Source organism: Chrysochloris asiatica, unplaced genomic scaffold, assembly GCF_000296735.1.
Source record: "Chrysochloris asiatica unplaced genomic scaffold, ChrAsi1.0 scaffold00120, whole genome shotgun sequence".
NCBI classification, from domain to species: Eukaryota; Metazoa; Chordata; class Mammalia; order Afrosoricida; family Chrysochloridae; genus Chrysochloris; species Chrysochloris asiatica.
Genome location: NW_006408638.1, coordinates 6,212,610 through 6,223,565, shown reverse-complemented (window position 1 = coordinate 6,223,565; position 10,956 = coordinate 6,212,610). Strand labels below are relative to the sequence as shown.

The 10,956-nt window shown below is 38.8% G+C and overlaps 1 protein-coding gene across 1 annotated transcript in view; it reads left to right on the top strand.

The window, feature by feature from the left end:
* Window positions 1-10,956, top strand: part of IMPG2 (interphotoreceptor matrix proteoglycan 2) — a 214,031-nt gene that overhangs the window by 175,312 nt on the left and 27,763 nt on the right. Inside the window, exon 20 of the mRNA XM_006868651.1 lies at window positions 7,464-7,633. Coding sequence (XP_006868713.1) covers window positions 7,464-7,633 — 170 coding nt within the window. The remainder of the gene's footprint in view (window positions 1-7,463; window positions 7,634-10,956) is intronic.

Below are 10,956 nucleotides of genomic sequence, written 5' to 3'. Positions count from 1 at the left end.
GGTCGCTATGAGTCGGTACCGACTCGATGGCACCTAACAACAACAATAAACCCCATAACTATGAATTTGAAACAAATCATTGAACCCATATGAGAAGTAAAGTGTTGTAGGAAGGATGGTTGTTGTGATTTTTGTTCCCCACAGGTCATAAGGAGTCTTGGTTTGGTGCTGTAAGATAATGTGCTGGACTGCAAGGTCAGTTTGAGCCACAAGGTTGGTGGTTCAAACCCAGCAACCTTTCCTTGAAAACCCTATCCAGTGTCACTATGAGTCAGAATTGACTCGACGGCACTTAACAACAACAAGATCTCTTTTGGGGTCCTGGTATAGTGCTGTAGGATAAGCACTGAACTGCTAACCACAAAGTATATGGTTCAAACCCACGATCCATTCCTTGGAAACCCTATACAGGGCGCTATGAGTTGGAACTGACTCAATAGCACTTAACAGCAACAACATCTCTTTTATCCTAAAGTTCTGAGATTCATTTTGTGCTTCTACAAGATCGAGTTAGATTTTTTTCAAGCCATTTTGAGAAGGAGTTTTATGTGATCTCAAATTTCTTCCCCTGGAATTATTTCTTACCAATATTAGATTCTTGATTATGGCTTCCTGATCAATTGACATGGAAATGTATGTGGGCCTTATGGGTTATACTGAATGGCCTGGCAGGTTTTATAGTCATTTGTAGTCTTTTCATATCAAAGTCAATATCAAGTCTCCAGATGGTTGAAGCTAATACATCCAGGTGAATACTTCCAAGATGGGCTGGAAACAGAAGCTTTTTGGATAGTAACAATTTCCTAGAAGAGGCAACATTTATGGATGGGTAATTCATGTTGATAATTTATGAAAATTTGATTTTTTCACTTAGCTATTTTTTCTTATTGCATTTCATCTACTTCTAGCTAAGATATGAGACAATCAACCAATGATTTTATTAGTTACTTAGTAAGTTGTACAGCTTTTCTTACACAAAACCTTCAACAAAGCAGTAGCCCTATATTGGACTCTTAGTGGGATCAGTAAGCAGTACTACTACCCTTGTTGTTGTTGTTAAGTGCCGTTGAGCTGGTTCCAACTCATATCGACCCTGTACAGGGTTTCCAAGGAGTGGCTGGTGAGTTTTAACCACCAACCTTGTGGTTCAAACTGATCTTGCTGCTGCTTTATCCCACAATGCCACATCAGAACTCCATGTTTATATTTAAACAGAAAGTCATGGGCACTGAGTAAAGGACTCTAGGGCAGCATACATGGTAACAAAAATGACAGAAAAAGGCTGATTTTTAGAAAAAAAGACCTATTAAAAGCTTGATAATAGATCAAACTTTCAGGGCATTATGTTAGGATTATTTGGAAATTCTTGACTTCAGTGATAACCACAAAAGCCTCTGTCAGTCTGAGTACAATTCATTTCTGGATGAGTAGTAAGCACTGGGTAGTCCGTGACAGCTGATATTTTTGTGGCTACGTTCAGTGCTGACATGATTAGGTGAAATGTCAGTGGTAATAAACACATTTATATTCATGCTAACATGCTAGTCCACAACTTGATGTCAATAACTGCTTGACATTTTGGAAATTGTCCTCAGGCAGAGACCTGCCAAGAGACTTGTGTCTTTCTCATTGGGTGATGAGACTGACTTCCTAATAGCTGCCTTTTGTGAAAGAAAAATGTGGTAGAAGTAAAGTAGTACCAGACAAGTCTGAAAAAGATTCTTTTATTTTTAGGGAGCAGCACAGTGTGTACTTATCTCTTGCTTTCACCTAAAGTATTTTGACATGGTGTATGACTTTCTAAATTGGCCCTTGTCGAATCTCTCGATTATTTCATCATAGATTAGAGACTAAGGCCCTTGTAGAGAGCAGGTCAAAGAATTCATACTTGGAAGATATGTGTTCAAGCCCTGGCTTCTTCACAGACTGTGTAATACTGAGAAAGATAATGTACCTCTCTGAGCCTCAGTATTACCATCTGTTAATTAGGGATAATGATGAGATCAAACTCACAGATATTAAATGATATAGTTATTAAAAATTATATAACAAACTGCAAAAACAATATTTAATGATAATTGTTATTGATTGTTGTTGTATGTCATTGAGTAGGTTCCAACTCAATAATGACCCTGTTTAGGATTTCTGAGAGTGCCTGGTGGGTTTGAACTGCCAACCTTGTGGTTAGCAGTCTAGTGCTTATCCTACAGTGCCACACCTAGATCCTTGATATTGATTGTTGTTGTTAAGTGCTGTAGAGTCTATTTTGACTCATAGAAAATCTGTACAGGGTTTCCAAGGAGCAGCTAGTGGGTTTGAATTGCTGACCTTGTGGTTAGCAGCCCAGTCCTTATCCTATTGATAAGCAGATCTGAAATTCTAGAAGACAAAGTCTGTCTATAAAGCTGTGGAATATATTTAAGGGGCAAAACCAAATTCAGTGAACTGAGAAACATTTGTGTTTTTGCTAGTGTCCTGCATCACCAGTCTATTCCTCAACTTGGGCATAGTCAGGCTTTACAAAAATTCCAAGAAGAACAACCCAGAGTTGCTGCACTGGGAATATATGCTATTTAAAGGCCTCATTTCCAAGGTAGCTTGTCACACCCCACTCCACCCTGTCAGTTGTGATTCCCTGGGTACATATGAATGATGTCCTGTTCATATTTAAAATTTTCTTTTATTTTTATTGTTAGGTGCCATTGAGTCAGTACCAACTCATAGTGAATCTATACAACAGAATGAAATACAGCCTGGGGTTGTAACAATCTCACAATCCTTGCTACATTTCAGCCCATTGCTGCTGTCACTGTGCCAATCCATCTTCTTGGGGGTCTTCCTCTTTTTCTCTGGTCCTCTACTTTACCAAATATGATATCCTTCTCCAGAAACTGGCCCTTCCTGATACTATGTCTGAAGTTTGAGAGATGATGTCTGGCCATCCTGGCTTCCAAGGAGCATTCTGGAGGTACTGATTCCAACACAGATTGTTTTGTCCATGGTTTTTCAGTACTCTCCTTCAACACCATAACTCAAATGCATCAATTCTTCTACAGTCTTCCTTATTCACTGGCCAACCTTCATAGCTTATGTTGTTGTTAGGTGCTATTGAGTCAGTACCAACTCATGCCAACCTTATGCACAGCAGAACGAAACACTGCCCGATCCTGGGCCAACCTCACTATGGTTGCCACACTTGAGCCCATTGATGCTAGGATATTGAAAATACTATGGCTTGGGTCAGGCGCATCTCAGTCCTTAAATTGACATCTTTGCTCTTTTAAGAGGTCTTGTGCAGCAGATTGGCCTAATGCAATACATCATTTGATTCCAGGAGTGTTGATAGTGGATCTGAGCAAAATGAAGTCTTTGACAACTTCATTCTTTTCTCCTTTTCCCATGATATTATTTATTGATCCAGTGGTGAGGATTTTCATTTTCTTTACATTGAGGTGCAAACCATACTAAGGGCCTGTGGTCTTTGATCTTCATCAGTATTTTAAGTCCTCTTTGCTTTCAGCAAATAAGGTTGTATCATTTGCATATTACAGGTTGTTAATGAGTCTTTCTCCAATCCTATGCCACACTCTACTTCATATATTCCAGATTGTAGGATTATTTGATCAGCATACAGATTGAGTAAGTAAGGTGAAAGAATACAAGCCTGGTATACACCTTTCTTGATTTAAAATCATTTAGTATCTCTTAGTTTTGTTTGAACCACTGCCTCTTGATTTATGTATGGCTTCCTCGTGAGCACAGTCAAGTGTTTTGGAATACCCATTAATTACTAGTATGATGAAATAATTCCTTCTCAGGTTTTGGGAACACCTATTGGATATGTTCAGAATCACTCATTGACAGATGAAATAAATGGCTGTGAACATTCCTGACATAATTTTGATGGTTGTAAAGAACATATCTCTATCAAGGGGGTCTTTCTTTCCCCTTTGATAAGCTCTCTTGAAGTGACCTGTGTGCATTTGGTATGGCCTTATTCAGTTTGAACAGCTTAACTGATCTTCAGGTAGGATACCATTTTTGGTTTCTCCTCACCCTGCTGAGAAGAGCACTTTGTCAGGATTGTGTGGGCAGCATTTATGTTAGGACCTAACCCTTTAATTTCTGTGAGTGTAAAAATTGTGTGAGCTTTTCTTGGGTCATTATAAATACCGAATTTATTTAGCCGGTTTGAACCAACTTCCCATACAAATCAATTCCTTATACAAAATAATCCCTTAACATGTTATCTGAAAATGTCTTTATGTTTTGCAAAAATTACTCTAAGCCAAACCCTAAATTTACTACAAAGAACTCTGGTAGCATCGTGGTTATGAGTTGGGTTGCTAATCTCACGGTCAGCAGTTTCAAACTAGCAGTGATTCCATGGGAGAAAGATGAAGCTTTCTGCTCCTGTAAAGATTTATTTACAGCCTTGGAAATACTATACAGGGTTGCTCTGAGTTGGAACTGACTCCATGGCACATCACACCACCACCAAATTCACTACACCAAGGAATAGAAATACAGAATGCTTAAACCTACCAATGATTCACTGAAAACAATATAGCGATAATAGGTAATAAACATCAATAAAAATCAACCACTAGAAATATTGTCTCACATTTTATGTCTTTCATGATTGTCATAAAAGTTATTTGTTCATCACTTGGCTAAGGCAGTGAGTAAGATATAGATATTTGAACTTCTACTGGGACTAGATAATGCCACAATAAAGCTATAAATGACATAAAGAATTAGAGTAAATGTCAAAAGAATTAGAACTTTTATAGAAATCTAGATGAACATTGTCTTATGCAAAACTTAAAATTCTCCCCACCAAACTCCTCTACATACAGGTAACAGAAGAAGAATAGGTTTTTAAGAATATCATAAAGAAACAACATTGTTACTGAGGGAATTCGTCCTGATGGAAAACATATGCTTTCTTGTTTTTGCCATTTGGGTAGGCTCTGTGCTCTTGGTGCTGCACGTACTGTTTGAAACAGAAGGGAAATTGTTATTCTGAAGTTTGAAAAAGTCAGATTTAGTCATGCCTGGGTTTGGGATGCTGAATGCTTACTGAGCCTCACAACTTTGGAATATGTGAAAGAACAAATGAGGCTTTGCCAAGATTGATTTTCCTTTCAGACTTTTTCTTGAGTACATTTCAGAGCAGAGCACGCGTGTGGTGGTAAACAGATCCCCTGTCAGTTTTACCATTATGTGGTGACATGTTGTGGGTTAGTAGGACTGGCAGTTCATTTGCTATATATATGTATATATTTTTCCATTTCTTAATTTGAGCTTCCGATGATTTGGGGGAATTGTAGTTCTTTAAGAACAGGTTTTTATCTATAAAAGATTAAGACTTTTTTTCATGCATCAAATGAACTACTTTCTCTAAATGTGTAGGCAGCTACATGGCTATCATTTAAACAAATTAAGAAGCTGTCTTATGTATTACCACTGTAATGCTATTAAAGTACTATTTAGTTACTTACCAAGTGTTTATTGAGTGACCAAGAGAAGTTACTATTATGGTAAGTCTGGGGATTGGAAAGATACCTCAGTTTTATCCAGAGAAGAGCTGGAAGAATCAGGTTTGGCAACCATACAAAAACATTATTTTCTGGTGGTAAGCAGGCATGTTGTTAGTTTGGACACACCATGGTTGGACTGCCATATTATGACTTTTGCCACTTTTAGAGTTTAGGGTGAATTTCTAGTACCAAAAGAGGGAGATTGCTTAAGGATTTATCGATAGGAGAATATGATTGTGGAGAATATGTACAAAAATTCAAAGCCATAGCCTGTGCCTAAGAGGGGAGCTCAGATACTAGGAATCGGGGGCTACTCCAAACTTCATAAATCCACAATGTACTAGGCATGGTGTATTTGGAGTGCTTTATTCACCCAGAAAAGTAATGCACACCAAGTGATGTTGCCAGCATAATTGCAAGAATTGAAAATGCCCTGAATTGAATATGTGGTGGTGTTGTTGTTAACTGCTGTGGAGACAGTTTCAATTCATAGCGACCCTGTATAGGGCTTCTGAGGAGCGATTGCGAGTTTTAACTGCCGACCTTGTGGTTCAAACCCACACCATTATTGAATATTTAATGAAGCTTTTAAGTGAAGAATTGCTACACAGGTAGACCAAGTGGCCAGGATCCCAGGTTAGGTCCAGTCCCCAAGTAACTTTCTTTATTCAACAAGTGTTTATTGAATGTATACTGTGTTCCAGGTACTGGGCTAGATGCCAGGGAACAAAGATATCTGAGGCACCATCTGAACTGAGAAACTCACACTCTAGGGGAAGACAGACATGTTCCTAGTTAATGATAAGGAAATGTGATGAACCCTGCAGTAGAGGTATGAACAGTGTTGCAATGGTAGCACAGGAGAGAGAGATTTAAGAGCTAGTTAACAAAAGTCAAAGAATTTTCAAGTTGAAAGAATTGTTATAGCTTATGAAATTCTGAAAAATGCAGGAACAATTGCAACACGCCATTGTTGGGGTCCTGGTGTGGTGCTATGGGCTAATGCATCAGACTTCAAAGTTGTTTGAACTGCATGGTCGGTGGTTCAAGCTCACCAGTTGCTCCTCGAAAACCCTATACAGGGTTGCTATGGGTCGGAACCGACTTGACGACACTTAACAACAACAACAACAACTACTTAATTATTTAATTAAAATCATTTCAACACTTGTCAGACATTGTATTGAATCTATTACATTAGATGTTTGATCCTTACAAAACCCCTAAGAGTAGGTATTGGTCTTATTTCTCTTTTCAGATGAAGAACTGAAGCTCACGGTGATTAAAGGTCTTGTAAATTTTTACATACAACAGCTGGAACCAAGGTTTAAATCCACAGTCTAATTTCAAAGCTGTGTTCTTAAACTCTCTGATACTCCCATTGGTTTCTATTCTGTGAGCTACAGAGAAAAAAATAAGTTTAATTTCTGTTCCTACTAATAGCTTCTTAAATATTTCAAGAAAGCATTCATGTGTCTCCTAAACTCTCTTCTACACCTAACTCTTCTTTAGGCAGCCTGTTTCTTTAAATCAGGGCTGTAAACCATCTCTTCCTGATTCAGTCATAGCAAACTCAGTGAAACCTGGAAGAAGTCTAATTTGTAAAAGGTGGATGTACTGTAATGATAAATGGAACAGGAAAAGTTAAGTTAGAAACTTAATCTCCCTCCTAGCAAGCAAGGGGATAGTGATGTCTTAAAATCGGGAGAGGTGTGTGCCAGGGTTGTATCCTTTCACCATACTTACTCAATCTGTTATGATGAACAAATAATCTGAGAAGCTGGATTAGATGAAGAAGAAATCTTAGAAATACATTTTTTCCCTTCATTATAAAGAAATAAACCCTCTAATGGTCAGCTACATGCACCATCTGGAGTTGCAATTTGAATTAAAAACTCTTTTGGATACTTAATCTGTTAGGACTCAGCTGCAGTGTTTTGTGACCCATCCAAATATTCTGAAAGAATTAAAGCTTCCTTTGAGCTATGGTTCATCAATTCATGATGCTTCTGCTTTAGAGAAAGAAAAATTTGAAAAACTGGTACTTGAGCCTGATGGGAGAGAAAAGAAAAGAAACATTTACGACCAGGGTAAAATTTTTTATAGAAGTATTTCAGGGATTTCATTAGGATTCTGTCTAGTAAATTTGAAAATATTCTAGCTAGCTCTTGTTTGGAGTCCTAGTGTGGCGCTGTGGGTTAATGTGCTGGACTGCAAGGTCCGTTTGAATTGCAAGGTTGGCAGTTCAAGCTCACGAGCTGCTCCTTGGAAACCCAATACAGGGTCGCTGTGGGTCCGAACCAACTCCACAGCACTTAACAACAACAAGAAACTCGTATTTAGTCCTTCAGTATGTGAAAGCATTTTGTGAATTCAGTGCTAAATTTCTACTGCATTCAATTTTGGAGTGTTTACTAACAGTTTCATGTTACCACCAGAGAGCAGTAGAGATTTACAGGTAGTTAATAAATAAATTCAAATGAGTTGGAATTGACTCCAGACAGTGGGCTTTATTTTGTTTTAATGAGTAAAGAAAATATCAATAAACAAGAAAGCATGGCATGTTGATTTGATTTCATTTAATTAAATTGCTAAAGTGAAAAGTCCCTGGGTGGCACAAATGGTTAAGTACCAGGATTCTAACCTGAAGATTGGTGGTTAAAAGTTACCAGAGGTGTCTCAGAAGAGAGGTCTGGTGATCTGCTTCTGAAAAGTCACAATCATGAAAACTCTGTGGGGCACAGATCTTCCTGAAACATGAGTCACCATGAGTCATCATCGACTTAATGGCAACAGTTTGCTGTTGTTAAGGAGAAAACTTTAACTCATTTGTCTTCTTCTGTACCTGCATGAATAATTTATTTTAGGAATAAAAATAAATTTATTTATTTTTTTAAATTTAGCACAAGGCTGGTCCTTATGAGTTGGAGCTTAAAGCTATCCCAACTGTTTGATATGTTAAACCTTCCCATAGTCCTTGATATCAGTCAACACTCCTCCCTTTCATCAAATTGCAGGGTTCCATAACACACTGCTACATCTCACAAAACTCACAATTGGCCAAAGAAATGGTTCACACAGCTGTAGAGGCTGGAAAGTCCTAAAACTGTAGTTCAGGGATCAATGTGGAGGAATTGTCTCACTCATGTAATCTCAGGAGCGCATGAATACAATTTGGCAGGTCAGACAGCAAGCTGTGAATGTGGATGAGCTAGTGAGTCAGGTCAGGTGATGGGATGAAAGTTCCATGAACTAGAGTTCAGTCATAATGAGCTAGATGCAAGAGCCAGAGCAAGAGAGCTCACTTGTCCAAGTTGGAGTCAGACCATGCCCCCAAGGGAAGATAAAGATAGTGACTTAAATCACACCTTATAGTAAAAACCTCCTGGTTGTTATTGTTAAGTGCTGTTGAATCAGTTCCGACTCATAGTGACCCTGCATAGGGTTTCTGAGAAGCAGCTGGTATAACATCTTCAATTTTTGTTGTTGTTGTTAGGTGCTGTCTAGTTAGTTCCAACTCATAGCGACCTCTTATACACAACAGAATGAAACATTGCCAAGTCCTGTAACAACTTCACAATTGTCATTATGCTTGAGCCCATTGCTGCTGCTACTATGCCAGTCTATCTCATGGGGGCGGGGGGGCTTCCTCTTTTTCGCCAACCCTTCACTTTACCAAACATGATATCCTTCTCCTGGGACTAGTCTCTCCGGATAATATGTCTGAAATATGAGAGACTATGTCTTGATCTAGTACCTACTTCTGACTGTATTTCTTCCACCAGAGATTTGTTTGTTCTTCTATCAGTCCTTGATATTTTATATAATATTCTCCAACACCATAACTCAAGTGCATCAATTCTTCTATGTCTTCTTTATGCATTGTCCAACTTTCAATTGTATATGTTATTGTTGTTATGTGTCGTGGAGTTGGTTCCGACTCATAGAGACCCTGTACAGGGTTTCCAAGGCTGTAAATCTTTATGGGAGCAAAAGCCTCATCTTTCTCCTGTGGAACAGCTGGTAGTTTTGAACTGCTTACTGTGAGATTAGCAGTCCTATTCATAACCACTATGACTGAAAATACCGTGGTGGGACTTCTGGCAAGATGGCAAGCCAGGAAGATGCACTATGTGGGCCCTCAACAACAAAGACACAAGAGACAAAATACAGCAGACACAGATGAAAATTCTGGCACTCTGAATTTTGGAAGAAAGGTTAGAGAAGTGGAGGGAATACTTGATGGGAGAAGAGGCCAAGCATGGACTGCAAGAGAGGGAGACTGATTAGTGAATTGCTGGCCAGACCATTTTATGAGCAGAAGGAGCCTTACAGAGCAGATTGGCATGGGTGACAGGAAAGATGTGATTTCTCCTTTATCCTCATGCTCCTGGTGACTAGAGGTGTGGTTACCTCCTACCCTCATCCACCGCAGTGCAGACCTTGCTCTCTCAGAGTTCAGAGCCACATGGTTGGGAGCCATGCCAGTGTGTGGTGGGGGCCGGTTGCACTACTTTGGTATGCTGCTTTGGTGTATGGGTTCAGGTGGGCTCAGCTCCAGACCTACAAAGCCCACAGAACCACTAGATCAGCATTTAACCTGTCACCTGTCCCATGCTTCCCTGTAATCCTAACCGACACTGAAACCAGCTTCATCAAGGGCCCCCATGAACTACTTCTGGATTAAGTGAACATAGATAACACTGAGGTCAATAGGAACTCCATCTAATGCTAGGAACTCTGCTGTCACATCCCTTCCATAACCACCTCCTTAACTCCTTGAATTGCATGTGTGTCCCAGAGATTTGTCTTCTATAGGTCCAATAATTGCACTGTTTATACAAATATGATAATCCCACAATTTCCTGGAGAAAGCAGACAATTTTAGTTTATATAAAGAAACAACAGAGAATGGCTCAAACAAATGACCAAGATGTAGAGCCAGAAAATGTTTCTGAGGAAGAAAAGGTAATAGAAATAACTGAAATATAATTTAAAAGAATGATACTTAGGTACCTTAGGAAAGATTTATAGAAAGATCAAGGAAAGCAAGGAGAACACAATAAAAAAGCTTTAGAAGAATTCAGGAAAACACTACAAGAACAAACAGATAAAGGAAATGCAAATTTTGAAACAATCAATACATATAATTAAAATGAATGTAAATTGATTAAATGTGCTAGTCAAGAGACATAAAGAGGACTCTTGAGCCCAGAGTCAGTGACATAACCACAGAGAACTAGAGTGGAGAGTGAAGTGTCCAGCGGATAAGAAGAGAGGGCATATGCATAAGAACACCCACACATGCAGATAGTACCCACTTATCCTGGCTTCAGTGACTGGATGATCAGAGCTCAACCAGAAGTAAAAATAAGAGGAAAAAAAAAAAGTATTCTCATACAATTTGATGAAC